Source organism: Belonocnema kinseyi, chromosome 2 (assembly GCF_010883055.1).
Source record: "Belonocnema kinseyi isolate 2016_QV_RU_SX_M_011 chromosome 2, B_treatae_v1, whole genome shotgun sequence".
Lineage (NCBI taxonomy): Eukaryota > Metazoa > Arthropoda > Insecta > Hymenoptera > Cynipidae > Belonocnema > Belonocnema kinseyi.
Genome location: NC_046658.1, coordinates 111,959,289 through 111,974,406, shown reverse-complemented (window position 1 = coordinate 111,974,406; position 15,118 = coordinate 111,959,289). Strand labels below are relative to the sequence as shown.

The following is a 15,118-nucleotide window of genomic DNA, read 5'->3' as shown; positions in this document are numbered from 1 at the left end:
AAAATAAATTGAAGGAAGACAAACACCAGGTAGATTTAGTAACTAGTAATCTCTGGTTCAGTATATTAATGAAAATTATTTTAAATACATTTAAATTCTTTTAAATTCTGATGAATTATTTAAAATCGATGTATTGTTTTTCATTATTTTAAATTGCCTGAAATGCTTTTAAACTCTTGCAAGTTTTTTTAACTTCCATGAAATCTTCCTAATTCCTTCAAATTCCCTAATATATCTGAATGATTAAATTCATCTAAATTCCTTGCATTATTTGAAATTCTTTGAATGTCCTTAAATCGTGGAATTATCTGAAATCTTTGAATTCGTGCAATTCCTTTAATTCTTAAATCCTTTGAATTCGGGAAAATTATGGAAAATATTCAAAGAATTCAGAATATTCCAAAAATCAAGGAAATGAAAAGATTATCGATAATTCAGAGAATTTTAGGGATTTTAAAGTACTTATGGAATTCAGAGAATTCAAGGAATTTTGGAATTCACATTTTTCAAGGAATTTACAATATTAAAAAATTTCAGAGATTTGAGAATATTCAAGGAATTTAGAACATTTCAGGAATACCAAGATGTCCGCAGTTAGGGAATTCAAGATTTCAAGGGATTTAAGGAATTCTGATATTTACGTAGAATTTATGGAATTACGAATATTCCAGAAGATCAGAATATTAAAGCAATTCCTAATATTCCAAAAGTTCAGAATATTCAAGGGATTCAGGGAATTTTAAATATTCCAAATTTTTAGGGAATTAAAGAAATGTAGAAATTTTCAAGAATCTAGGTTATTTAAGGATTATAGAGCATTCAGAGAATTTCAGGAATATCAGAAAATTTATAGAATCCAAGAAATTGTAGAATCCAGAATATTTAAAGAATTTAAAGAATTGAGAATATTCACGGAATTAAGGAAATTCAAAATATTTAAGGATGGCCAAGAGTTAAAGGATTTCAGGAAATTTATGGAATTCAGAGAATTCGAGGAATTCAGAATATTTAAGGAAATTAGTATATTCAAGGAATTCAAGAATTATAGGGAATTCAGAGAATTTCAGGTATTTCAGAGCATTTAAGGAATTAAAGGAATTAAGGGAATTCGATATATTTGGGGCTTTTAGGAAGTTCAAAGAATACATAGATTTTGAGGAATTCACATGATTCAGGGAGCTCTGAATATTTAAAGAATTCGGAATATTTAAGGATTTTAAAGAACTCAAGGAATTCTGAGACTTTGGGAGAACTCATGGAATTCCGAATATGCCAGAAAATCAGAATATGAAAGAAATTCATGAAATTCGTAATATTCCAGAAATTCAGAATACTGAAGGGATTCAGGAAATTCCGACAATTCCAAAGTTTTAAGGAATTAAAGAAATTGAGAGATTTACAGGAATTCAGGGTATTCAAAGATTGCTGGGAATTTAGAGAATTTCAGAGAGTTGAGAGAATGAAATGAATTCAAGGAATTAGGAATATTAAAGAGCTTCAGGGAAAGTCGAGGAAAACAGGAAATTTTAGAAATTGAAGAACTTGCGAGAATTGAGGAAATTCAAGAAATTCAGGAAATTGAAGGACTTTAAATCATTCAGTGAATTCCGGGAAATTCAAAAGATTTAAAAGAAGTTAAAATAATGCAAAAGTATTCAAATGATTAGAAAGAATTCAAACAACGAGAGGTCAGCTCAAAAAGCAAAATGGTTCTTTTAGACGACCAAAAGAAGAGTGGTTGTCTTAAACGTACACTCTGAGAGAGGTTTTTTTAAACAAAGAGGTATCAAAATCCTTTAGGAAACGATAATAATTTCAAAGATCCATGTAGTCACAGACGGTTTTAAATATATTAATTTCTTTTTTCTTCTCTTCTTTTTAGTTTTAAAGAGTAGCTTGCCCTGGACTAACCAAGTCCGAACTTTCGACTCTTGCTTGTCGAAGCCAATCCCTGAGATTCCTGGTTCTTTCCATCAGATTAGAAGTAGCTCGTTCAACAGTTCCAACGCTGGTTGTAAATCCACTATTGGGTCCATATTGGGCGATGATGTTTTGTGTATTTGCTGCCGGTGGATGAGCTGCTGTCAGTTGTGATAGGATGTTCGATTGGATGTTTGGAGTACCAAAGGCTGCTAAATACCAATTAATGACACGTTTGAGAAACTAGATTAAACATAAGATTTTTATATGCAACTGCAAAAAAGCAAACCGCGAAATGAAATAACGAAGTCTGTTCATTTTTATTGAAAGTTTAAGGTCTTAAGGCCCCTGAAAATCATTGGTAACTCGGATTTCATAAATTGAGGCCAAACAGAGAAGCTATTTTGTCTAGTTTTTTAAGTACATAATCGAAAAAGTAGAAAGAATCCCGGTAAGGGCCGTTTTTTTCAGAAAAACTTTATTTTTCTGTAATTATCAAAATAAAAAAATGTGCCTTATTAGCAGCACTACGATAACACCACTAACGCATTAGTCGAGTATTCTACTATTTATCTAAAAAATGAGTAATTAAAACAGTTGTTTACATCAGGTTTTACTTTCGTGACTTACCATACTTGTTACCGGCCATTCCAGAGGAAGAGAATCTTCTCGCTTCTCATTCTAGGAGAACCTAACGACAAAACGAAAAACTATCCTGAACTTGGTTCCTGAAGGACGGTAGTTTTTTGCTTTGTCCTTAGGTTCGTCCCAAAATAGAACCGAGCAGATCCACTGCCTCCGACATAGCTGGCATTAAGTATTGCAAGAATCTGCTCGATTCTGCTTTTGGGCAAACCTAACGAGAAAACGAAAAACTACCGTCCTTCAGGGTCCAAGTTCATGGTAGTTTTTCGTTTTGTCGTTAGGTTCGCCCAAAAGCAGAACCGAGCAGATTCTCTTTCTCCGGAATGGCTGGTATCAAGCATGGTAAGAATCAGCTTGGTTCTGATTTTGGGCAAACATGACGGCAAAATGAAAAACTACCATAAATTAGTGTCCAGAAGGACGGTCGTTTTTCGTGTTTTCGGTAGGATTTTCTAAAAGCAGAAGCGAGCAATCCTCTTTCTCCGGCATGGCTGTTATCAAGCATGGTAAAAATCTGCTCGGTTCTGCTTTTGGGCGAACCTAACGACAAATCGAAAAACTACCATAGACTTGGGTCTCGAAGGATGTTAGTTTTTCGTTTTATCGTTAGTTTAGCCCAAACATAAAACCAAGCAGACTCTCGTCCTCCGGTATGGAGGACAAGCAAGTAACAAGCAAGGTTAGTCATAAAAGCAGAAACAGTAACTGTTTTTTCTACTCACTTTTTAGATAAATATTATAATACTATAGTACTGCTGTGGTGGTGTTATCGTGATGCCTACAATAAAGCACATTTTTTTCAATCACAGTCAAACCTGGATTTAATGTCAATTTTTGACCGTGACATTAAATCCAGGGTCTCCAAACTATTTTGTCTCTTTCCTGGTTTTTCTCTCTCTCTTGTTTCTCTCTCTGTCTTGTGACGCCTGAATGAGTACCGCCCATCCTCCCGCGGCTCCTCTCTCCAATCCACACCGCGCGGCATCAATTCTCGGACACACTAAATCCAGAAACACTAAATCTATTCTTTAGATTATATATGCAAAAAACTAGACCAATTGGCTGCTTCGTTTTGCCTCGATTTATAAAGTTCGATTAACCAATGATTTCTAGGGACCTTAAGGATGTTCCATATGCACCGTAAAGTTAAAAATTACTTCATCTTTAAATTGTTCTATAAAATTGACAAAAAAATGTTTCCAGAAAGTAAATGAGCTTATCTAAATTAAAATACAATGAAAATTACAAATATTTCCTAAAGAAGAGGAGCAATTACAAATATTCAAAAAAACATTTGAATAAACAATTATGACTTCAACTATTTTTTTTTTATTTACGTTTGGGTTTCTCTTTTTAAATTTTCTAAGCTAATCAAAGGCCTTTCTTGTAAATTTTATTAATGAAATTAATGATTCAGTCATTTTAAATTTATCCATACACCTAGAAAATCCTTAAGAAGCCATCCTGCATTTTTTTATTATGATCCAGAAAAATAAGCCTTATAAATGGTAGACGATTTTGGACAATGATTCTTCTAATTTTGACAATTTTGTTGATGGAATTGATATAATATTCAATGTGACACTAGAGTCTTATAAAGAACTTTTCTGTGATAAATTAACGATACTTACCAATAATTTTTTCTGAATATCTAATTTTGAGTTCTAAAATAATACAATTATATATAAAACGAATTTTTGCGTGAATGGTTTGAAAGGTTTTGCAAAATCTATTTTTTAATCTAAACAAAAAATTTAAATCGAGAGAAACCCAAAAAGTTTCGAATCCCCCCCCCCCCCCCCCCCCCCCAAATAAAACTGTCTAGTTCTATTCGAAAAAATAGTTATCAAATTACTAAAAACTGCAATTATTGATATTTTTCGAGGTAAAAAATTGGGAAGAGTGTGACAGAACTTTCCCTTTGCCTTAATATATTAATATATTAATATATATTAATATCCCTAATATATACTTAATATATTAATATACTTAGAAATAAACGAAATTTAGTAAAATAATTCAATTATTAAAATTAATAAAATGTTTGATCAAATCAGGTTTTTTTCAATATAATAAATTTCTTTTCTTATATGGCATTGTTCTAAAATCAGATTTGAAAAAAATGAATTATTTTAGTGTTTTTAAACAAAAGTTCAAAATTCTTGCAACATTTTAAAAACTATTTACAAGAAAAGTGGGAAAATTCACCAAAATAAACAATCAATACATTATCTTTTTTAAAGGAAATATAACAGCACACATTTTCTCTTCAAACCCTTATAAGTTTTGGTCTAAGTAGGATATTTAATATTTCATTTCTGACTCTGGGGAGGTTAATTGTCCTATAAAGAAATGAAGAACAGAAATTAAAAAATTCAAACGTCAAGGAAAAAAATTCTCGTGAAAAAAAAACAAAATTTCCCTGCATAAAACTTTTAGAATATCTTCTTTATATAATCGAGCATTTTTTAAATATTGGATAAAATAAACAAAAGCAATTTTCAAAAAATCTAATTTCAAAATATTACATTTTTTAACATTTTGTGCGAAAAACTAAAGATATCACAAAAGAGTAAGATATGTTTTTTATACAACTTTTTAAGATGAACAACTGATTTTTTTAGGATTTCGTCGAATCATTCGTTGACTTTAGGAAAAATTCGAGAGTTCAGTTTTTCAAAAAAAAATTATCGTAACCACGAAAATGGTTTTGTCTGTATGAAAATTACATGATGTATTTATTATAGAATAAAAGAATAAATAAAAAAATAGCAAAGCATTAAAAGGTGGCGTTTTTAAAGAAATTGTTTTTTTAATATTTTCAGCAAAATCACTGCCATGTTTTGTGAATTTCAACATTTGGTTTGATTTTCCGGCGGATTTTGAAAGAAGACCGACCTCGCCAGAATGAGGAATGGAATTTCAAATATCTCAATTAGGTAAGAAGTTCAAAGTTAAAAAGAATTATATGTGATCTGAAATGGATATAATCTTTAATGTTTTTATCAACTTCGACTTAAAAAATTTTTAAGTCAATCAAATCTTTAGAAATCAAGGAAAAGGTGTCTCTTTTTCCAGGCAAAAGTCATATTTGTATTTAGTTTCAAAGAGAAATAGTTCACTTCATCTCATCACTTTGTTCTACATTTTTTTATTAAATAAATTAGTTTGATTATAAATTACAGGATTATGAATTACAGTATTAGCAAGGTACTGGTATTTAGATGTTTCATTATTTTCGAATTGGAAAACATAAATTCCAAGTATAGAAAATCTTCATACATTTTCTAAATAGTATATTGTGCAACAAGTGCGAAAAGTAGGCACTTTTTGACGACTCTCTAAAATTTAAAAATATTTTCTGGAACAAATACAGATAATGTTTGATTTAAAAAACAATATCCGTACGAAAAAGTACTTTTAAGCGCAGTGGTACAGAAAATATTATTCCCTGAAGTGAGCATGAGCAATGATATGGAAAAAATAGTTCTCTCCACTGCGAAATAATTAAATATATGAAGCATAATGTAGAATCAAAAATGAAAATTTTTTAACATGTAATACCGAAAATGAATTTTAGACTTACAACTTAATTAATCTTTAAAGTAAAAAGTAAAGCTCTTTTAATTTTATCGTTCAACAGATTTTTATATAAAAATTCAGTGTTTTATAGGAAGGCATACTTAAAAGTAAAATTTAAAATTAAATAATCATGTGTTAAAGTTTTTTAAGCAGTTAAGATTTTTTTCATTTAATTACAAGCTTTGCCTAATTAATGGCAAAAGAAAAATTAGGTTAATTTACTACTGCTTCCGTCAAAATCATTATTCTTCTCTGCAACATGCAATCTTAACATAATGTAAAGAGCATAATTTTAAAAATAAGAGAAGGATGAAATAAGATACTAGGAATAGTATTATTGTAATTATATAATAACAGGAATACACATGCAAATCAAATGCCTTTGAAAAAAATTATTCAGTTATGAAACGTCGACGAGCTTTTTTGAAGCTGGTGCAATATTTCTTAAACACTTTTATTTTCATCAAAAATAAACACACTACGGAATTAGAAAGCAGACTAGTGCAGAGCTGGTTAGATATAGAAAGAGTGACGTCTTTATTGTCAAAATAACAACAATCAACTCAAGGTGAACAATTAAATTGTGCTATCTATTTTACACTATATTGCAAATCGATATTACAACTAAGTTATAAAAGAATTATAGATTGACCTTGCACATTACTGGGTTGAGTCGTCAAGTGCTGATATGGCAGCCACCTAAGATCAGAATACATCAGAGTAGGTGGCGGTGGGACATTGTTGTCTTGTCGCTTATTCAAAACGCCCCAGATTTCACGAATTTCGGAATTCAGGTTCTCCAAGCTCGCAATTATTTCCGTTGATTCTTGATAATGATCTGGCTTATCTAAAATTTTGGAAAAAAATATTCCAAATTTTTAAATAGATCAGTACCGTAAAATGGGGCTAATTGGCTTGTTCTTTCCTTTTTTCTATTTCTTTTGATAATAAAGATATAAAAGGAATTTAAGTTAGGTATTGATACCTTAAATATATGTATAAGGGTCAATCTATAAATTATGTTAAGAATTTTAGGCCATTTTTTAATTTATCTTTATAATAATTTGAAGTTTATGCTTAGTTTCTCGCTTTTATAATAAGCTCTCAGAAACCGATTTAAATGAATAAAAAAAATGGTTGTTGTTTTATCCATAGAATATTGCTTTACGCGGACAACAAATGATTTCTTTGTTCCATAACAATTTTTTTATTGTTCCACGGACAGAAATTTCGGGAGATTAATCCATGGAACTGCTTCTTGATTTTATGACGCTTTAGCGAGAGAACTCAGATCTCGGAAACCTTGCTTTTAAAACATATGTCTCGAAGTTTCAGGCATTAGGTATGGCTCCTTTGCTCTCAAATCTCGAATTCTGTGATTTTAGATCATAGAGTCCGAGACTTTAAAGCACGTAAAAATGGTAGCTCTAAAATCACGCGCTTCCTTGAATTAAGATCTTGAAATTTCTCTTCGCGTATAATCAAATATTTTTCTAGATGTAGTATTTGGTTCAATCAAATAAAAAAAATTGGTTAAGCCAATAAAATATTTTGTTAAATAAAAAACAACTGGTTTGTTTCAAACCAAATTTTTATGTACGTCTAAAAAACTTTTTCGACCAAAAAATATTTTCTACCATTAGAGATGAATTTTTAGTAACAACAAAGTTATTTTCAGCCAAATAGATGCATTAGAAACCTCAAAATCGAACTTTCAAGCAAAAGAGACAAATTTTCAACAAAATAGTTGAAATTTGAAACAAATCGTTAAATTTTTAAGCCAAAAAGAACTTTTTTAAAGATACTTGAATTTTCAGCAATAAAATTAATTTTTAAACAAGAAAGATGACTTTTGCTAGCATAAAATATGAATTTTTAATCCAAGAGGAGACATTTTTAACAAAACAGTTACATTTTCGACTGTTGAATTTTTAATTCGAAAATATGATTTTTCAACCAAAAAAGATCAATTCTGAACAAAACATCTGATAATTGATATTTTAATAAAAAGGATGACTTTTACAAGATAATGAAGCTTTCCAAACATAAGTATTTTCAACCAAAGATTTGGATTTTAAAGTGAAAAAAAAACTTTCTTACCAAAAATGGAATCATTAAATTCTTAGTTTAAATAATAATTTAAAGAAAAAAAATGAATTTTAAACGAAATGAATTCAAATCCGCATAAAGTGAATTTTCAAAATGTCAATTTGACTCATTGATGAATTCAGGCATTTTAAATTATTTAATCTGTTGAATTTTCAACTAAAAAAGGTAAATTTTTGATCAGAAATGGAATGGTTAAATTTTCAAATTACAAAATTAATTTTCAACAAATAGAAACATTTAATTTTCAACATAAAAGTTGAATTTTCAACTGGAAAATATAATTTTTCAAACCAAAAATACCAATTCTCAACGAAACATGTAATAGTTGATAAAAAATATGATTTTCACAAAATAATTAGGCTTTTGACAAATAAGTTGATTTTTTAAATTAATAAGTGCATTTTTAACCTGCAAAAATCAATTTTTAACCAAGAAAATTAATTTTCTACAGGAAACGAATTTTCAAAGATTTTTAATGATCCAATTTGTTGAATTTTCGACTGAAAAAAATCAATTATCCAAAAGTAATGGAATAGTGAAATTTTCAATTCACAAAATTAATTTTTAACAAAAAACGAATTTTTAATAAAACAGGTAAACTTTCTAAGAAAAAGAAAAAGTTTCAAAAAAGTTCTATAATTTGTAAAATAGAAGATGAACTTTCAACTAAAATGAATAATTTCCAACAAAAGATAATGAATATTGAACAAAGTAATTCAACTTTCAGTCGCGTAGTTGAATTTTAAATAAAAAAAATATTATTAACAAAAAATGAAATATTTCATATTTTAACAAAAAATACTTTAATTTTAAATGAAAAATGTGGAATTCAATCGAAATAGACCAATTTCTAACAAAATAGTTAAATCCTCACACAAATAGTTGTATTTTAAACTCAAAATCATTTGAATGATCTTAGCCGTAACTATCAATGTGTTAATAAGTTATTTATGGTATCATTTATTAAGATGTATTAATTAAATAAGGAATTTTAATTTAAAAATAATGTATTATTTGTTAAAATGACTTCTTTTCAAGTAGGAACAACTGATTTTTCAGTCAAAGTATGATTAATAAATTTAATTAGTTAAATTTCGACAGATTTAAATGTAGAGCGTACAAAATTAAAAAAAGGAAAATTCATTTTTTAAAGAAAAAGTAACATATCTGGTTAGTGTATTTAATAAGATTAGGGTCGTGTTTTTTAATAAATGAGATTAGTTTTTGCAAAATTTCTAAAATAATGAAAATGTTGAAAATTGTTGGAAGTAAATGCTTTCTTCTTTTGGGTGCAACTTCCCCTTAGGATTTTTCAACTCTGGAGAATTTCAAATTGGTTTTTGTTCAAAATAGACCAGTTTAATTAATTTTCATTGCTATTTCGAAATTCTGATTGTCTAGTAGATGATTTTTGATAAATAAAAAATAGAGGGGCTAACTGACCTATGAAGGTATCTGTGCCAAGGTCTGTTGAACTGAATCCACTACTGGCACTCGACATGTCACTCAGTGTTTGTTCGTCGTTTTTTACAACTGTAACATCATTTTCATTCTTTTTTGCATTAGCCACTCGTTCTAGAGACTGTTCCAAGTGCCTCAGATGTATAACTTTTTCACCAAGAAGACTGCGTGTACGATGCAAACTTACTTCCATATCAGAAAGCTCTCTTTCTTCCTACAATAAAAGAAATAAAATTAAAAGTTTTATTTCAGTGAAGTTGGCCTGAAAGGAAAGAACTTAATGAGCCTGAATGGAGAGCTTTGAATAATAATTTTGTTAAGCTCTTCGCCTGGGATGCTTGCGAGAGAGATTGATCAGCGATTTGGGTCAAAGCAGTACTGGGGAACGAACGTGTTCTTTAAATAAACAACACGGGAATAGAGTAATCTAAAAGTCTATAGCCCCCCCCCCCCATAATAAAATTAACGCATTGTACTTCCCTTAATCACTTTTCTTATATGAACTCCCTGATTCCCGGCTAAAAGCGAGTTAGACGGCACGCTTACACCAAAATATTAAAATAAGATATTTGTAAAAAAGCCGTTTAAACACTACGTCACGCTATTTTTTACCTTTTTCCCACCGCTCTCCTTTTTCGTCACATACCATCACACAAAGATGGAACTCCCAGGGTGTCGTCACAAATACGAACTCCCGCCCCCCACATCTTTTAAGTAATAATTTGGTCTTAGATTTCATTAACATTTTAAATCAAAATATATTGCATTTTGAAAAAATAGTTGAATTTTCAATCAAAGAAAAATTAACTTCAAGCAGGAATACTGAAATATTCAATTACATACTCGAACACGGTGAGCCTTAAGACACCTTTAACCGAAAGATCTTTGAAGTTAGTGCTATTTATTGAATACTTTTTTAAGTTGCCATAAAATACTTTTTAAACAAATTCCCAATACAACGTTTTTTCCAAAAATTGTTTTTAAAATTTAAAGCCTTTTTTATTTTAATTTCAAAATTATGTCAGCATAAATACTTACAACTTAAGATAAACCAGTGATTAAAAAAATGTGTTTAAGAACATTTGCTGTAATAAATATATTTTTTTAAAGTATAAAAGTCTCTGTAAATTATACTTTTATTATTTTATAACATAATTTCATAAAAATTTCTTACTTAGCTTTAAAAAAAAGCACTATATATTTAAAATCTAAAAATAAAAAAATAGGAATTGTTTTTTGAAAAAAGCGCTCTCACGATTTTTTTTGGAATTGTATATCGAAAATATCCGAAAATTATCAAATAAGAAAATTCTGCAAAAAAAGGTCAGTAATATAATTTTTTAAAAACCTTCCGCACTAGAGGAATATATAACCCTTTGCAGATTCAACAGTTATAATTTCACAAAAAAATGTTATAGGGCTCCATTCACACTAACTCTAATTTGGAACAATTCCTGAGTAAAAATATTTTTAGCATCAGTTTTTTGTTGATTATAAACAATTTTAGATTTGAAAAAAGAGTTCCCATGATTGTTATTATTTTTATGCAAAATATGCACATACTATGTAAAAATTATATGTCGCAAAAAAATTCTTCTAATACCTTTCTCAGGTTAAAGTTAGTTGAGGCTCACTGTGAAATTCTTCGAGCCAAAAAACGAATTTTTTAGAAGAAAGTTGAATTTTCAACAAAGAACTTTTTTACAAAAAGAAGCGTGAAATTTCTAATCCAAAGAAGATAAATTTCCAATCGAACAAGACGAATTTTCCATAAACCAGTAGAGTTTTCGAAAAAAAGAGATTATTTTTTAACCATAAAATTAAAGTAGTTAAAAAAAAAGTTGAATTTTTACAAAAATACTTTAACTTTCAATAAAATAGTTGAATTTTTAGCTAAATAGTTGAACGATAAATTTTTAACTAAAGATTGCATTATTAAACAAAAAATAGTGAACTTAAACCCTATAGATGAATTTTCAACTTAAATGGTCAATCTTAAAAAAAAACGAATTTTTGACAAAGAATTTCAACTTTTAAACAAGTTAAATTTTTGAAAAAAGTTAAATTATAATAAAAAGAATTCATTCTCAGAAAAAATATCCTACTTGAAATAAATACGATTTAAAATAATAAACAGTTAAATTTAATTAAAATAGACGAATTTTCAAGGAAATAGTTAAATACTTACCCAAACAGATAAATTTGCAACTAAAAAGGTATATTTTTAACCAGTGAGGATACATTTTCAACCAAGAAGAAGATCAATTTTTCACTCAAAAAGACAAATTTTATCAACAGAAGACATTAATTTTGAAACAAGATGATTTTGTATAGTAAAAAGATTAATTTTCTACCGAATAGCTGAATTTTTAACTAATAAAGATAAATTTGGAACTAAACAAATGAATTTTCAACCAAAAATGGAATAGTTTCATTTTCAGTTTAAACATTAATGAAAAAAGTGAATGAAACGCATTTTAAACAAAAAAGATCAGACTTTTACATTGAGAAAACGAGGTAGTTGAATTAAGCAAAATTTTGTTGGTTCAACCGTAGCATATGGTTATTATATCAACAATAAAATATTTATTTTAATGAACCAAAATTGATCTGTTTCAACCATATGTTCATGTGTATTGAAGAAAAAAGTTTCACAAATCTAACAAACCCAGTGAACATGAATGTGCCCAAGACATTTTTAGAACGTCCTAAAAACGTCATATATCATGTCAAATAACGTTTTAAAAACATACAATATGCCAAAACTGTTGTTAGGACGTTTTTGCAACGTTCAACGTTTTTTGACGCTCTTTGGCCTGACTCAGAACGTTTTTTTAGACGTTTTAAAAACGTCTTTGGACCTTACGTCCTAAAAACTTCTTTGAGATGTTCTAAAAACGGCTTTAAATTTCGTGCCTGCTGGGAAACGTATCCCCCCCCCCCTCCAGCCCTTTGACAGTGTGATGTAGTTTTTGAATTGCCCCAGGCTCCAACATACGTGAAAACCCTCACTGAACCTACCGTAAAAAATTATCTACATTCAATTGGAAGTAAGATCGGAATTTCTGAAAAGAAATATCATGAAATATCATTTCAGGAGTTTATAAAAAAGTCTTCAAAATTTCATCGTCAATTTGAGCCGAGAAAATTTTTTAAATCTTCACGGGTTCCTAATATGACAGATATATTTTTGACCAGCCTCCTGTTTAAATCGACTGAAACTCAACACAAAAACGCTTGGACATTTTTATGCATATCTTGAGAACCCAAACAGATTTTTGAAGTTTATTGAGCCTAAATTAAAGATAAAACTTCAAAGATTAAGTCAAGTCAATTATGGATTTACACAAGGATTTTCCTTTGTAACAGAACTAGTTGAAGTTGGCCTTACTGTTTAGACCAACTGAAACTCATTGGAAACACGCTTGGATGCAGAAAATATTTTAGAAGTTGTGTGAGTTTGAATTATAAATATGAAAACAGAGATTACCTCAAGTAAAGTTTAGATAAATAGAACAATTTCCCAAAGTCACAGAACTAGTTGAATCTGAGGTACAAAATCTGATAAATTTATAGCTATGACCGCTGTTGGCCAGCGTCACTGTTTAAGCCGACTGAAACTAAATACAAGTTCGCTTGGACATTATTAATCATATCTTAAAAACCCGAAAAGATTATTAAAGTTTCATCAGCTTGAATTAATTACACGATTTCAGAGATTACCTAATGTAAATTTGAGATAACGACAAAAATTTCCCTAAATCATAGAACTAGTTCAAGTTGAGGTACAAAATTCAATAAATTCACGGTGATTAATGCTCTCGGCCGGCCACACTGTTTAAGCCGACTCAAACTCAATGCAAACACGCTTGGAACTTTTTAGTCATATCTCGAAAACCAGTAAATATTTTAGAAGTTTAAATAAAAATAAAATAACACAGATTACAACACGTACATTTTAGATAACGGCAATAATTTTCCTAAGTCATAGAACTATTTGAAGTTGACGAACAAAATTCAATAAATTCTCGGCGATCAATGCTCACGGCCAGCTTCGCTATTTAAACTGATTGAAACTTACATAACGCAAATACACTTGGACACTGTTTAGTCATATCTTGAGTACCCGAAAAGATTTTTTAAAACTTTTATTAGCTTAAATTAAAGATAAGACTTTAGAGATTATGTAATTTACCTATAATTTAGATTATTGCAACAATTTTCGTAACTAAAATACGCTTGGATATTTTTAGTCATATCTTGAGAACCTAGAAAGATTTTTTAATTGTTATCACCTAAAATTGAAAACAAGATTTTAGAGATTATGTCCTATAAATAATAGATTTCTTTCACAGTTTTCCTAAGTTACAGCACAGGGTTAAAGTTGAGTTTCAGAATTTGAGAAATTCTGAAATAAAAAAGAAGAACTTCTCATGTGATATATCATATTAAAGAAGTTGGAAATATCTATAATAAAGTTCATTTGACATCGATTTTCAAAAGCTTTCAAACAATTTTTTGTTTAAATGTCTAGCTTTATTTTTCACCACGTTATCGTGTTTCAAAGTCACCAGTCATCTGATGGTAGTGTATGTAGCACTGATTTTTCAATTAGTTAGAAAATACGGTGACGAATTATACTGATACATTTGGATGAGAAGAGATATAAATAGGATACAAAATCCAAAGAAATTTGATCAAAGTGATATATCAAAGTTCACAGCGCGGAACGTTAAAATAGAATATTTTTCTTTTTTTCCTTATGGAAACAAAAATAAACATTGATTTTAAAGTGAGAAAATTATGGAAAATTAAAAAAAAATTGGGTCAAGGGTCTAATTAATTAGATCCACACCTTTACCAGCTGTTCCAAAGTGGTCCTCGCGCTTCGCTGCTTCCAAGCTCTCTGTCTGCCTTGAAAAGCACTTCTTTGTTGTCTCAGTGCCTCTCGAGCTCTTCTTACAGAATCTCGTTCTACGTGAATTCTATGCCTAAAGAATTCCAGCTCCGATGACGCAGTTACTGGAGCTAAAGTAAATTATCAAAGAGTTAAAATCTCATAAACGTATGGAACTTTTTTGTTTGTGATAATTGAGTAAACTATAACGTCTCACTTTCAGCATTCATGTTTTTTTCTTCATTTTATGAAGCATTTAAGAATTGCCCCAGAATATATTGAGCCTATATTGGTACCAGATACTGGCCTCTACGGGGTGGATCATTTTAATTGGCGCACGCAAACATCTCTGTTGGTAAGCCAGATACGAAAAAATAGTTTGGGCAAATGTTGTTCAGGGCAATGGGGGCCATCAGACTGTACTAATAACTGTGTCCTCGGGGTCAGTTTTCAAGGTCATTAGAATGTCAAAGTCAGGTTTTAAAAATAAGAACCCTTTTTTTG

At 29.5% G+C, this 15,118-nt stretch overlaps 1 protein-coding gene across 5 annotated transcripts in view; it reads right to left on the bottom strand.

Moving 5' to 3' along the window:
* Window positions 1-1,875: 1,875 nt before the first annotated feature.
* The window catches only part of LOC117168028 (centrosomal protein of 164 kDa), a 51,324-nt gene continuing 38,081 nt past the window's right edge, over window positions 1,876-15,118 (bottom strand). For 2 of the 5 annotated variants that reach the window (XM_033353347.1, XM_033353350.1), the window contains exons 7-10: window positions 14,573-14,745; window positions 9,700-9,931; window positions 6,800-6,994; window positions 1,876-2,132 (exon numbers count right to left, since the gene is read on the bottom strand). In XM_033353347.1, the coding sequence (XP_033209238.1) occupies window positions 1,885-2,132; window positions 6,800-6,994; window positions 9,700-9,931; window positions 14,573-14,745 (848 nt within the window). In that variant the 3' untranslated portion in view covers window positions 1,876-1,884. Of the gene's footprint in view, window positions 2,133-6,660; window positions 6,995-9,699; window positions 9,932-14,572; window positions 14,746-15,118 lie in introns of those variants that run through there. The other 3 variants (XM_033353348.1, XM_033353349.1, XM_033353352.1) reach the window with 3 other exon arrangements.